Source organism: Chaetodon trifascialis, chromosome 14, assembly GCF_039877785.1.
Source record: "Chaetodon trifascialis isolate fChaTrf1 chromosome 14, fChaTrf1.hap1, whole genome shotgun sequence".
NCBI classification, from domain to species: domain Eukaryota; kingdom Metazoa; phylum Chordata; class Actinopteri; order Chaetodontiformes; family Chaetodontidae; genus Chaetodon; species Chaetodon trifascialis.
The window spans coordinates 12,981,931-12,997,101 of NC_092069.1; the positions used below are offsets into that span (position 1 = coordinate 12,981,931).

At 43.3% G+C, this 15,171-nt stretch overlaps 1 protein-coding gene across 1 annotated transcript; it reads right to left on the bottom strand.

The window, feature by feature from the left end:
- Positions 1-8,188: 8,188 nt before the first annotated feature.
- On the bottom strand, positions 8,189-11,930 carry exd1 (exonuclease 3'-5' domain containing 1). Its single transcript, XM_070978561.1, has 11 exons — positions 11,801-11,930; positions 11,602-11,667; positions 11,479-11,512; positions 11,333-11,403; positions 11,122-11,189; positions 10,949-11,035; positions 10,720-10,824; positions 10,557-10,637; positions 10,314-10,457; positions 10,034-10,225; positions 8,189-8,389 (listed from the first exon to the last, which is right to left on the bottom strand). Exons 1-11 carry the CDS (start codon positions 11,928-11,930, stop codon positions 8,189-8,191), a joined length of 1,179 nt encoding a protein of 392 aa, XP_070834662.1.
- Between the last annotated feature and the right edge of the window lie 3,241 nt (positions 11,931-15,171).

A 15,171-nucleotide genomic window follows, 5' to 3' on the forward strand; every position in this document is an offset into this window, starting at 1 on the left:
AGAGATCATTACAGAGCAGTTACAGCAGAATGATGTAATGCATCACAACTGAAAACCAGCGACTGGCAGAGATCAGCTCTGTGGCACAATAAAATGGTGGTTGACTGGAAAACACGACTGCTAACAGAGCGCACGCATTCATTTTCTGATGCCCTTGACACACTCGTCAGATAGAGACCCAGGTGGGGGCGAGTGAAGGACACGAGGCAGAATGGGAAAGGAACACCGACACACCATTTCTGAATTACCATGACAACCACCAGACAAAGTAGGGATGTAAATGGTGTAAAAAAAAAAGAAAAAAGAAAAAAGGTGATAGAGATGGGCACTCGTGGGCTTTGGGGTGCCCCCCAGGAAGGATATCTCCCGTTCCCCCCATTTTAAAAACTCATGGAATCTACACAGATCACACAAATCACCTATTTTGGATTCAAAAAGGTGATTTTCTTCCAATGACGAGTTTACATGCCCACACAAACACTGCTGCCAACAAGATCCTCACCGGTCGGAGTCAAAGTTTTTACAACCTGTGGGTTTTACAGCTTGTGTTACCGGCACTGTCAGCCAGATGCTCAGGGTCAGCAAGAGGCCAGACAGACAGCTGATAAGGGCAGAGCAAATAAACGACACACCCAGTCACCTGATGATTTTCCGATCCTGGGATGGATTCACATACAGTAGACTGCTCACTGTAGAGATAAGAGGCTCCTTTCTGTTTCGGTTTGCTTCTTCAGACTGTTAAGTTTTTCGTCCGTCTATTGACACAAGTCCGACGTGTACGTTTGTACTCTTGCCACACATCATTGGAAAGAAAAGATTCTTGTGACGCAAACCAACCAAGATACGCCCACAACAAACAAACAAACAACTGATTATTAAACAGAGACAACTCACCAACTCACGATGGCCGCTGCACTCAGACTTTCCGATTGACACCTCACTTGACTGATAAGGATCTTTCATGTCATGTCCACGGCCACCGATAGCCAATGAGAGTCCTTGTAGAGCAGAAGTGCCTCATTCTTCTCTTTTTATATATATAAAAACATTTGCAACAAACTGTGTAGATGACTGGTGCTCCGTAAACCCACTGAAATTCCAAACACATCAGAAAATGCTGCTTTAATGGGTCATTTACAGCCAAATGAAGGAATTCAATGCAAGTAGGGATTTTACACACAAATGATAGATTTACTAAATGGCCAGAATATAAAGATATTCGAACGAAATATAAGTATAGACACCAAAAATATTAATGTGGACAGCCTAAATATAGATTGCCTGCACATAAATGAAAATATTAAGTAGATAAATATAGTAAATAGGCTTTTTTAGAGAAAGCCACACTGCTCAGAAAACATATGTAAAATTCATTTTCTGTGATATTCAAAGACACATTTGAACATTATTTGGATGCACAACTTTGGTCAATTAGAAAATACTGGACGATAACATCAGTTGTTTTGTGTTATGGTGGTAAGTAAAATACGGGCTCATCTGGCTCTGATAACTTCAGATGGTTGCAATAATTAGCTGCCCCACTTCATCCTCATTATACCAGCAGCACCAACACACTTTGCTCTCATTAGGGCTGAGCCATTGTCCGTCAGCAGTTAGCAACCATTTTGCCTTCCCCATTACAAAACAAAGAAAGGGGAGGTAAAACAGTTTACCCACAAATCTCCCCGTGTGTGCCCACTGGTTCACTCCACTTATTCAGGCAGGGAAGTAAAGACCATCTGCTCATTTTATACAACTCCACTCTCAAAACACTCACTAATGCACATTCACAGATTCTATTGCCATCCGCCAGCAGATTATTTGACCAAACACCCACCAAAACTCCCTCCAAAACACGTCTTAAAGAAGGCCAAGGTTGATCAAACCATGGCCGTGGAAGGTGGCCATTGCTTTGAATGTGAATGTGCGAGGCTTTGCTCCTTGTCTCCTACTGGCATGAGATGAATGGCGCTGACCAAAGGAGAAGCTGGACTGAGTATGAGCGTTACAGCCACAGGAGTAGCCACTATTAAAAAAAAGATGGGCAGCTGCTCTCCAGTCCTCCCACAGCCAGACATGAAAGGGCCAATATACAAACATGGCTAATGTGCCAGCATGCCACAGCAGCTAAAATCTATTTTTGAATTGTATAGGTAATGAACAACTCATTGTTAAGTTCAACCCTGATGCACGTTTCTCAGGCTCTCATGCCAAACTGCTCCCCTCTGTCCTGTCCCACTCTCTCAGGCAGCGGTTAGATTCAGGCATTGTGGGAGTTTTCCATTCACGCTGCGGTTCAACACCTATGACTTACTTTGGCCTGTTCGACGGCACACCATGTGGGGCCAAACAAGCACACATTAATCTGCACTTTGTATGAATATTCAGATACAGCTGTCTGTGACACGGAGATAGCAGCTGGTGTGCTTGGGCCTCACAGATATCCCAGTGCCATGCCTGGACAGAAGCCGCTGCATCTGGGCCAAGACAGGCCCCAGTCGGCCCTGGCAGGCCCATCCAGGCCCAGAACCTCCCCAAATCCCACCAGTGACACCCTCCACACAAGGGTGGTCAAAGCCTCAATGAGCACCTTTTGCAGCCTGCAGCAGATCCACGATGACATTTTCAGTATGTCACCACAGTGGTGATGAAGTATTAGCATTAGACGTATGGCACTAAAAATGACTGAAATGGCAATCAGTTTAATCATATTTTCTCTTATGAAGATCCATTCTTATGGATGCCCAGTATTCATGTTAAATGATGTTTAACATGAATACTGTCAAGACTTCTGTCAAGACTTCTGTAAATTTGTGAAATCCTTTTTGTTGACAAGGTGGTTTTTATGTGACTGCAGTAACAAGTAGGCGATAAAACAGATGGCGCTCCTTTGTGTATCACATTTAATTGACCATTTAGGGCTTTTATTAAGCATTCTTGACAAAGCGATTTTAATTAAACTCAATTTCACTCGAGTGAATCATCCAGAAATCGTCTTCACTTCAGCCAATCATGGGACGAGGCACAGCACTGTGACTGTGATACCTGACTGGTTTGGAACCAAACGCTGCTTCAGAAAAAGAAAACAAAAAACATAATGGTCACATTTTTCATTATGGCTAAATGTCATAACTGGCTCAGGATGGCATTCACATTCTCCCTGATGACATGAATGTAATTTGCCCTTTTTAATTACCCAACTTAATCTCAAACTAATCCACTGATATTGCCATAACAAGTAACGCAAGTACGGCAGCCTGGTTGGAAGACAAAGCCTTCTATGGTGAAAGAGTTTGTTTGGTGGGCCTGGCGTTACCGCCGCCCTAACAGTCTGCTGGTTGGCTCTGACAACACAGCGCCACAGTGCCAGGCTGTCAGCGTGCCAGGCCCAGAGAGCAGCTGCCAGGCCAAACCAGCGGGCACTAATTCAGCCAGCCGTGGGGAGCCCCCTCCATCCCTTCTTCTTCCAGGCCTTCCCTGTGGCTACAACTACCCCCTCATCTGTGCGTGCACACACACACACCTTACACAATGCAGGCTTTAATTATGACAAACTTGCCAAAAGCTAATCTCCCATCCTTTTAATCAAAGACATTTGTATCTGAGGGGGTTGCCAATATTCTAATAACTAATTACCAGAATTTCTAGTGAATAAACACCTTTTCCTTTGACCAATCGTGGCCTTTCTCAATCAAGCAAAGCCTGAAAAATCTCTCAAAGCCAACAATGCAAAAAAATCTGGAGGACAGGTTGTGCCTGATGCTGTAGAAGATTAATCACAGCGACACAGGACAATTTTAAGATGTGTCCAAAGATATCACATTTAAATCGATTTGATTAACATCCTCATTTTAACAATGAAAAGAAATTGAACATCACAAGCTTGGTGGCGGTCTCGCGTCATTAATTTACATGCTTTCCATTGACGCGTCCGTGTTCACTGCACAAATCGTTAACATCCCGCTCGTTTTGTCATTATCTTCCGTGAATAAGAGCGCAGTCACTGAGCCCCGGGGACTGTGGCCAGGCCAGTGATGCTGCGGTTGGTTAAGTGACGGCCAAAACGCTCAGAAGTGCTCAGCTGCTCTTCTGATGTGAAGAAGACTTTTTGTCCCTCTCCCCCTGAGCTAAGCTTATGGTTGAAAGGACAAACTTTTCCTCTACAAACAGTGGGTCGATCAAAGAACTTTGGTGGCTGAAGAACTAACTGCAACATGAACGACTCTGAGTTACGTTTTGGACCTTTATTGGAAGAATATGAGGAAAAGGACCATCACAGTACAAACATTCTGAGAGTTCAGAACAGGTTTGTAGAGCATCTCTTGCTTTCACCGTCTCTGTACTTATAGAAGTAAAAGCACTACATTTCATCTCTTCTTTTCCACCCTCTCCGGCAGACTTATTAACAAGACTAAGAGTCTAAAGCCACACTAGCAGCTCTGAGGCTGTACTTAGGCACAGTGGTGCTTTAAACTTAACGCTAACAGCAGGCTAACATGCTCACACTGACAATGCTAACATACTGACGTTTATCAGGTTGTAGTCAGGGATTTCTGCACGAAATTTCAGGGAAATCCAATGAATAGTTCAGTCTGGAACAAAGCAGTCAACCAACCAACCAACCAGCATCACCATCAGTGAAGCCAAGCTGCTAGCGTGGCTAAAAAGTGTTCATTCTTGTGCTTATGCATCCACAGTGAGACCAGCTGAGGACCGACATTCCTCAGGCCTGCTCTCTCCGCATCAAACACATTCTCCTCTGCACCCTCATCTGCCACTCATCCTCTATCTGAGCTCCTCTGTCCCAGCTGAAGGTCACAATATGGCTGGTTCCTTTGGAGAGGCCCTTAAGGTCCCGATGCACCATGCTGCCTGAGTAAACATGGCGCAGCAGTTCATAAAGATGCATATTGTGTGCCTGCATCTGTGCATGCCGGTGTTTTAATCAATGCGTGCATATTGAGGGGTCTTCCTGAGTTGGGTTTCCTGACTGCAGGGACAAATACATACCTTTAGTGAGGCTGGCTGCAATGTTGATACTGAGTTTTGTTCTCATTTTTGCTGTACTTGAGAGGCCATCTGGATAGGTCAGCCTTTCTCACGTTAAATATTCATCCTCCTGTTGAATATGACCAGTGGAGAGCAAAAGAGGGTCATTTTGTAATGTGAGAGAAAGAAAGAGGTGGTGCTGGCAGGGGGGGGGGCTGGGAGGGATTCAACAATAGGTTTTTCCTAACAGATGGAAGATTGGCTGCAGGGATACAGTTCAGTGTCACAGTAGAACCTGATATCTGATTATAGAGCCCACAGTCCATGAATACAAAGGGATTACATGTGGTTACATGAATAATGAAATTGAGATTATTTTGCTGACGTCTAATTTGTTGTGCCACAGTGGTGAACTGATGAATGCAGCCCATCAATCTGCCTCCTTGTACCACATTACTCAGGTAAGACCAACAGATCGACTTCTCTCAACAAGCCAATCAAATAAGTCGCTTCTCGCCAAGTCTGCCACCTCAGGCTAAAGCAACTCCCGGGTGAAATACAGGCTGTAATTAGCTGAGAAATGTCAATGCGGCAGGACTCAATCATGAGCACAAATTTAAAAAGCTCACAAACAATCAGATTATTGACAATCCAGTGGTCCGAACTGTGCTCAGCTTTCCCTTGCCTTCGTTAACAGAGATCTGAATGTGCCCTTAGTCAGCAAACCTGCCGATGAATTTTAATGACGTGCTTCAGAGTGCAAACCAGCAAACAACATGACAACTCTAACACGTCCCATTCAAAGGGAGTGGTTTTGGTAAATTATCCGTCCATTCTCAATAATTAACAAAAGCTTATTAATTATGAACAAATCTGTAGCCAAACACTCATCAGGAGGAGAGATGGTTGCCTAGGAGCACTGGCCTGTTCTGAATACCTTGTCACTTTGGTATTGTTGGTAACCGGAGCCCCTGCAGTATGACAGTAATATGGCGGAAAGTAAATAAGGTGGTGGGGTTGGGGAGGGGACACAATACCTTTGTTTTGGGTGCTGTCAGGAGGGCGTCACAAGCCCAGATGATCAATAATGCAGTCTAGCACGTGTCCGGGTGGCTCTGTTGTCTATTGATATTGTGTGGTTGAATAATGGAGCAAAAACATCACCTTTGATTACGAAAAATATCTGTAGTTTTTGTCTGGTTCTAAATGGTTCATAGGAAAATGTGTGCAATATTTATAAGTGATAATCATTGTTTATGGGCGACCTATTCTAATTACACCTTGGGCAAACAGCAGGCCTCCTGAGTCCCACTGCTCAGTCAAAACAATAATTGGCCTTACACAGTTGAACCTCCATTTTAGGATGCTAAATCAACACAGCTGGACATCCTAAAGTTTGTGTTTATGTCTGTCCGCTACCTTTCCGACTTCTTGTCTAAAAATAGCTCGGCAGCATCCTGCTGTGATGCTGAAGGTGCAGTCATCTTTCCCCTCTGAAGGACACAGCACTGTCTGAAGTTAGGGAGCAGGGGGAGCGGGGGGAGGTGGGGGAGGAAGCGGTGACTACCGTGTGACAAGCGCCCTGTTCCTTCCTCCCAGGCCTGAGAAACAGGAAGTGCTGCACATAAGGCATTATTGTGACGGAGAGGAAATGCAAGGTCCTCTAAAATAAGAGCCCCAATCTGGTTGTCAATGACAAGAGCCTGTCCTCCACAGCCCCACAGAGACCTGTATCCCACACACACACATACACACACGCCTCCACAACTACACTGCTGAGTGACGCAGATATAGAAAAAAAGTCTGTCGCCATATTGGACACTATGTGTAAATAAATTCAAACAAAGAAACTCAACACAGTCGAGTCCCAGTCGAGTAAAAGAGCTGTGGCACAGGAAATTCACTTCTGGAAGATTTGAGTGCAGCAGCTCAAAGATAACACCAAGTGAATCAGCTTTGAGGTGATGTGTTAAACCTTTTGTTCCCTGCTGAACCCACCCACATGCACACTGAGCAACAACCACATTTCAAAGGGTTAAAGGAGGCATATGGGTAGGATCCACCCTGCTTGTGTTTAGAAGAAGCTGAGGAGGAGCTGGTTGCTAAGAGCGATGCAAGGCTTTGTGCCGGGCTGCCTCCCAGTTAATTAAAATCCTACTTTATCCATTTCATGCTTTCAATTAGAAAGCTCTGGAAAGGGCCCAAGCCTCTGCATGTAGATAACCACAGCAATAAGATGTGATTAATACGGGGGGCCCATTTGCGCTGCAGGCTGAAGCAATGCCCTGCTGTTGTGTGCATGCCTCGTTTCGATCCCAGGCATCGACCTCTGACGAGCCAGCCTTACATGGCTCTACAGTGCCTCTCTGCAAAGTCTGCATGGCAGCTCAAGCAGCAAATTAGATGCATAGATATGCCTCTGTAAAACATGGCAGGTGTCGGCCATGTGTGATCATGTATATGTGAACTGAAGCTGCAAAGGGTCCTTATCGCTGTAGTCTAATGCTCTTTTTGGGTCATCGGTGATCAAAAAAAGTGTCAGCCAGTGATGTTTTTGTTAAATTAACAGCATATCCATCAATTCCCGTCTCTACTTTTCACAATCAATTAACTGCACCTGAGAAGCCCAGCTCAAGCTGCACCGGCAATCAATCAAAGTAAGCCCAGCACATCGTGTTTAACAGGCATGTGGAGGGGTTTTTGATCATAGCTCGTGCTCTAGCAGCCAAAGCTAACATTTCTTGGCCCTTTCAGGAATTGTAACATAATCAGAACACATTCTGCGTGATAGAAATAATCAAACAACACAATTACAATAGCAATTGATACACTTTTTTAATCACTCAATCAAATCAAAACTGAGATGAATTGCCTGAAGGTGCAAATGAAGCACCGTACAAATAAAGCAGCAGACAGGCACGTGTGTAGTCACAAACAACAGAAATATATTTTACTAAAGTGGCATGAACCATCTGACCAACAAAATCTGTTCCTCTTTTTTTTCTTCCAAACATAAAAGGCCTGATATCAAACAACCCTTTGCACAAAACAGAATATTTACTGCCATCTACTGGTCACAACTGGAAATCACAAACAATGGAGAAGCAAACATGAAGACATGCTGTGTACAATGGACTCTTCTCGAGCCTGAAGAAGATTTTGACAGGTCACCTGCACTATAGCCAGGCTGGGGCATTACTTATGGGGTATCTACAGTTGCAGGCTCAAGGGAATCTGCCTGTTCTGCAGGTGAGGTCTGGAGTGGAGACTGAACTCGGGGGTTGAAGCGAGCCAGCAGACCTTGCTCTGTAATGGGGTAGTGGTTGGCAGCCCACTCGTGCCTCTCACGACGCATTTGCTCCAGCTGTCTGAGCTCTTGGGGCAAATCCAACGCACTCTCCTGAAGATGCAAACGGGTAGACTGTTTACCTGTATGCTTCTATGTATGACTGACTGACTGTGCTTTAGGGTTCACATCACCTGTGTGTGTGGATTGGTTGGACACAAATCGCTCACACTCACAAATCATGATGTCAAACCATCATCCCTGCCTCACTCAGAGTCATTGTCACACCCATAATATTAAATCACATGAAGAACTTTATCGCTGTGGTAACTCTTGACTAAACACCTGATTCTGTGGAAATTCCCCACTCCACAGACCCATTACTCTTGGATTAGAGAGCTCTTGTACTTTGTTAATGTGGTTAAGCGATCTCCTGTTTTGTCATTACTTCAATGATTTTCTGTCGGGATACCTAATAAAAAACATTTGGAAGAAAAAGAAAAAAAATATTTGGAAGGGATCTCGTGATGACCCGTATGGACATAATGTTGTATGATAGTAATATTAAATCAAAGAACGGATGTAGGCAAGAAATAAAATCCACCAACATATCAACATATGCACCAATGAACCAACACCACACTTCAGGGCCATGGTTTCCAAAACAACAACAATAACAACAAGCTCCTTTTCTACAGACAGTTAAAATGTAAGCAGCCAGTTCACACAACTGATTAGCAATGGACACCACAGCACGTGCAATTAAGCATTATTAGGCTACAGAAAGTAAAGCACTTGCTACTTTAACAACAGAATGAAACGAGGCAGACAGCACAGACATATAAACAACGTAAACTCCTCTACAGCTGCAGCGAAAAACACATGTGAAAGCAAAGAAGAATGCGCCACCACGTCTGCAATGCGAGGCATGATGAAATACTCTTCTAACTGTTTTGTAATAATATCAGGAGTACCAGGCTGAATTAGTGGGACATTTGTTTCTTTTACTTTCTATCTCTCCCTAAGTATTTCTCTTATTCTCTGTTGCAGATGTTTAGGTATGTATAGACCTATAAATTCTCATTGTTTTTGAGTCTGAGAACTGTCAGACCCCAAAGAAGAGGCCTTATTTTACTTTTCAGACAGGCTGGGTTGCCCCCCAGCAGAGCCCACAGAACAAAACCTCTTCATGCCTTTGTTATCTCTCCATGTGTTGGTCAATTTATGTTTTTCTTTTTTTATCCATAAAGTTCAGCTGTAGCTCTTCTTGGTGCTTTCCCTAGTGTGTCTTTTTCCAACCCAGTTTACATGAAACCACGGCCACTTCTGTATGACAAAAGCCTTGACGGCCTGCGTTCCCATGGAAACGGTGCTCATGCAGGGTCACTCCTCCTCCGGAGTCGCAATGGGAAACATGACGGACTGAATTGGATGAATTTGAATTGTTTATCAGAGTAGGACGCATGTTTTTTCTTTTTATGACTGTGTGGAAATCTGTTTTCATATCACAGATGATGAAGGAAGGCAAATCTTCATACTGAACAGCCAAATCGAAGCCGACAAAATTTGGTCGCTTACAGCCATAGACTTTTATGACCTAGTTTATATATTCACCAAAGACAAACTGCGCCACATTTGGCAAGGCTGATGACTATACACCCTGGAAATGTGTGCATTTGTGTCGTTGTGACAGATTTTTCCTCTGAGCACAACTTGTAAAAGGAATCCAAAAACACGGCTCATTTGTGAATTACTCACCATGCTGACATGTGCCAATTCATCAGGTGCGTAGTGGCTGCTGTTGAGATATGAATCCACCATGGCCATGTAGTCTGTCATAAGAGTATCCAGCAGCACCAGTCTGAGAGGCAGAAGGTGGATCACTGACAGAGCCATCACCCTAAGCAGGGGTACAGGACAGGGCCTCTTCTGCCAGATCTCACTTTCCTCCTGTAAAAACACACACCTGTGATTACAGCGCATACACATACCATTATCCAGGAAATAAAACCATCTGGGATGAGACCACGCGCTGTACCTTGCTGAGCTGTGACTTCATTTTAAGGGATAAGACGTGGGAGCCGGACACCTTCAGATGGAGACTCATCACCTCCTGCAGAGTACTGACTCTGTCTGGAAGGAATCCTCCTGCCTCTGAGTGGAAGCACATGACATCTGCAACCTTAACACGTGCAGAGAGAAAAGCAGGAAATAAGTAAGAGCAACTAAACTTACAGGAGAGAAAAGCTGAGGCACACCATCATACATACTGTACATATACCTGTGTGTCAAAAACGTTGGTCAGCTGTACTCCAAACTGAGCAATCAGACATCCAGCGATGGCTCTGCAATCATGAATGACCTGTACCAAATGCACAGTCAACACAGATCTAATAATCATCAGTATGACTGAACAGCAATTCCTGGCTGTTTACACGGCTCACCTTCAGTATGTGCTTATTTTCCAGGATCATGGACAGTCCATTCTTAAAGGCCCGGGCTCCCAGTAGCAGGATATCGAATAGGTACACTTTGGTCTTAGTGGCAATCTAGATGAATGAAGAGCAGTTTATTTTCTAATTTTTCAATGTTATGATGAAGGAAAAAACAAAAGGCGTGGATGCCATATGAAGGGACTCAATTAAGCAACTGAGACAATTCAGAGCTTCTCACCTGCAGCCAACACAGCCTCCCATGCTTAAACACCTCAACTCCATCAGCTCCCACACCAATCATATCCTGCTTCTTGATGTGCATCACCTGAAGATGAGTTTTTAAGCACAGCGTTTAGAAGACGAGCATTTAAATGATTTCTGCAACAGAAAAGGAACTGAAAATCAACTTACAGCAGGTCCAAACTTCTCGTGAAACTCATCAATGACCACAAAGTTGATATTTTCCTCTTCATCTTCACCTGCAAGAAAGGATCCACACAGTAGAGATTAATGATTTCCATTTGGAGGACATTCATTTGAAGCTGCAAGTATGCCGAATTTTCAGTATGAATAAAGCTCTACTTTTGAGAAAAGACTAGAAAAAAAAAACAAAAAAACTTACCCAATGTGACTGTGTTCCTGTACGGCTGAAACTTTTCCACATTTGAGCTCTCTTCAAGTGTGCAGCCATTTCTGTGCAGCACATGAGAGGTTAAAGTTAATGGCCTATTCAGAGTCACCAACAGCGAAGCATTGCTTATGACTTACCCTCTGTCTGTGTCTGCTTCCTTGCTATATTCCACTGTTAATTAAATAATACAAAGACGTAATGTAAGACATTAAAACATCTAATTTAAAAAAAGTACCCTAAATATTCAGCACAGAACTCACCATTGAGAATCTCGTGCCCAAAGAACAATTTTAAGCCTGGTATCTTACAGCCATCACTGCCACTAACTGAAACGACATGGTTAATTTAGGTAAAAACAGTCACGTTTTCTGACCTACAGACAGCAAATTGCTTTTTCACCAATTATTATTGAGCTACTGTTGTTAACAACACAAAATAAACGGTGAACATTTCTCTAACCGTGGGCCAAAACCAACGTTTTGTTGGCATTGATACGTTCGAGGACGCCATGGTAGGAAGACGTCTTGAGGGTTAGTTTGATGCGTTTTCCCTTCAGGACATTCAGGAACTCGACGTCTTCCAAAACCATTCTGAAGTCATGTACGAGCTGTTTCAAGCGAATAAAAATGATGAATCTGCTAGCTTGCAAATAACCAGCTGTGAACTTGTTTCATTCTGCCACAACGACTACCTATGACAACCACCTGTCACGTAGCGGGCTGTTTGTCAGCGCGGGAGCGTTACACCACCAATCAACTAACGCTGCATTCAAAAGCTCCTCGTTAATTTCGTACTTGGCGAACACTATCAAAATTAGCCAAATAGAACTATAGCAATAGCAACAATAGCTGACATTATAACAAAAATGTACATATATTATTAAATAATTCTGACTCCATGAACTGCACATTAGCATATTTGTTTTGCGTAAAACTATTAAGTTAATAATTTGAAAATGTCCAGCTTTGGTGCCGCCCAGTGGAAGAAAAACATAAAACGTGGCAGTCGGCAAAACATGCAGCAAAATGACAGTTGATGGTAATCTACAACTGACCTTGGTTTGTCAAATAGAAAAACAAAGTTTATAGAGTGATTCTGACAGATTTATTTTACAGTTACTGCTCATGCTTTTCCTAATTAGTGTGGAGTCTGGTGGTGGACTAACTACAGGGTCAGGCAGAGCTCATTCAGTAAGTAGTCTTAATGCAACATTTGAGTGATCCATTTCTTCTTATATGTGATAAAGTAGAAAATTTTCAGTAACTACAAAAAAGCCAATATGCCCCCTGGTGGTCAGGAGTTAACTCAATATATCCACCAGGGGGTGGTCACAGCCCAAGCAAACCTAATTATTGTTGGTCCCAGGTCTTTCACTCTTTTGACTTGAGTTTTCTTAGAAATGTGAGTTTCAACCTGACAGTGACACTTTATCTAAAATCAGCTGCACATTTTCATCCACATTCCAGTTTGTGTCTATGTGACCATTTTTCATTTGTCTGTGTACAGTGTGTCAGTGCCTTGTGTTGGCCTACAGGACATCCTTAAAGAGGCCCACTGTGACCAGAAAACTGAAATATTGTTTAAATACATCTAGATAATTTATCAAGAAATCATTCAAAGCATTTTTTTACTTGCACCCTAAAGACATAAATCATCATGCTGCCAGCTGCAGCAGTGACTGGCTGACTTCTAATTGGCCATGCTGCATATTTTGCATCTGATCACAGGGCTAATGCCTGAACTGTTACATTGTCATCTTTACGTGATCTGGGTCTATTTTCTCAAATCTTTGCAATGAAAATAAATAAAGATCAGCCGTGACATACAGTGTATGCCATGAAATGCAAAACTCATCTCATTTTCAACTGCTTACCCGGGGTCAGGTCGCTGGGGCAACAGCTTCAGCAGGGGACCCCAAACTTCCCTTTCCCGGGCCACATTAACCAGCTCTGACTGGGGGATCTCGAGGTGTTCCCAGGCCAGTGTGGAGATATAACCTCTCAGTGCAGTCCCCATGCTCTCCTCCCAGCTGGGCGTGCCTGGAACACCTCCTTGGGGAGGCGCCCAGGGGGCATCCTTACCAGATGCCTGAACCACCTCAAGTGTCTCCTTTCAACGCAAAGGAGCAGTGGCTCTCCTCCGATTCCCTCACGAATGAAACGCAAACGCAAAACTATTCTTTCTTTTACACTTTTGACATTTGTTTATCATTGGTCGCTTATTCTGAGATTTTAATTTCCTAAGGAAACTAACTTTGCCTGAGGTCATTCAGAGTGCATAATTGTAAACACATGTAGAAATGTGATCCACCCAAATCTATCATATAATGTAAGAGGCAGCACTGCAGTGAGATGAGTGTAACAGGGGAGAACTAAGATGAGTCAAGGCACTCCTGCAGTACAAGTGCATGTGTAATACCCGTCTATCTTTCTTATCAGTGTCTGTTATTGGTCTAAGGTTGGGTGGAGACTCAGAAAGTGCCAGTGGTCACACAAACAACACAAACTCCAAATGGTAATGTATGCTGCTTCACTCATTCCTTGAAAAATCATACAAAGTGTGATCATTTTTATTTATTTCTATCTGAGCAGTGCATTTCTGTCAGCAGTGTTGGGCTGGATGTCATGAATGAAATGAGATCAGATTTAGATGTGCCTTTAGCCACATGGGGGCAGGCTTCAGGCATCACTGACTGCTGCTGCTGCTGATAATGGCAGCGACACAGAATAGGGTGCAGACAAGCTATCTTATCAGAAGAAGCCAGCTGCTAATACACAGGTTCTCATGACTTCACTTCGCCTGTGGAAACACATGAACTCAAGCTACTGTTCATCTGTGGACAGCACACAGGGAGGCATCCAATCAAAGGGAGGACGCTCTGGGGTGCAGGAGCTGTCTCAGATGTAATTGCAGATTGTATGCACCTTATATTATTTGTCCTATGGTGTGTATTGCTGCTCTTGATCTTATACTCAGTTAAAGTCAAATGAAAAGTGGCAAATGTGGAGCCCCAGAGATAATTTAGCAACATTCCTTTTTTGATAAAAGTTTTTTGGTCAAAGAAAAGCTGTGAGCAATTGCACTTTAGTTATATCATACTGTATGTAACACTGTGTGTGAGAGTCATTCCTGCTGTGAAGAAAGATGTCTAAACACACCACATGTAGTTCTGAAGTCACAATAACATTATTAAGTACTGAATAATCCCTAATCACATTAAACATCCTTAAGTAAATCTTTTTATGGTCCTTGTGTGTCACTTTAGCGAGCTCAGCATTTACTGCGCTCTTATTCAGTGGCATAATGGAATGACTGCCTTATCACAAAGCTCTGTTCTCCACCCGGATACGTGTGATAAGACTCAGTTAACTTCTCAAAGCAGTTGAAAGACTTCAAGAAACATCCTCTGGGGACCACCTAGCATGCCACAATAACTTCATCTCCCATATAAGCCATAATGGAACCTACATCCACTGTTATCTTCAGAGGAAGGTCCACCCTTTTCCTGTTCTGCAGACTGAACAAACAAAAAGTTTGAGTAAACTACAAGAGGGATGACATCCCACAGATTTTCCTAAAGGTATTCGTGTCCAGGACCCCCAGGAGACAGGGACCCTGGTTTTGTGTGAATCTAATGAGATTTTCTTTCTGAAAATGAGTTGATATGGAACAGCAGACAGGTGCCCGTGTGGAGGCTGAAATCTATGATGAAATGAGTTATCCTTGAGTGAGATGACAGTGAAATGTAGGCATCAACTGCTTCTCGTTGCGTTGCCTTTTCCCCTCAAAAGAAAATCCAGGAACCAAGCTCAATCCCAGACTCAAGTTGT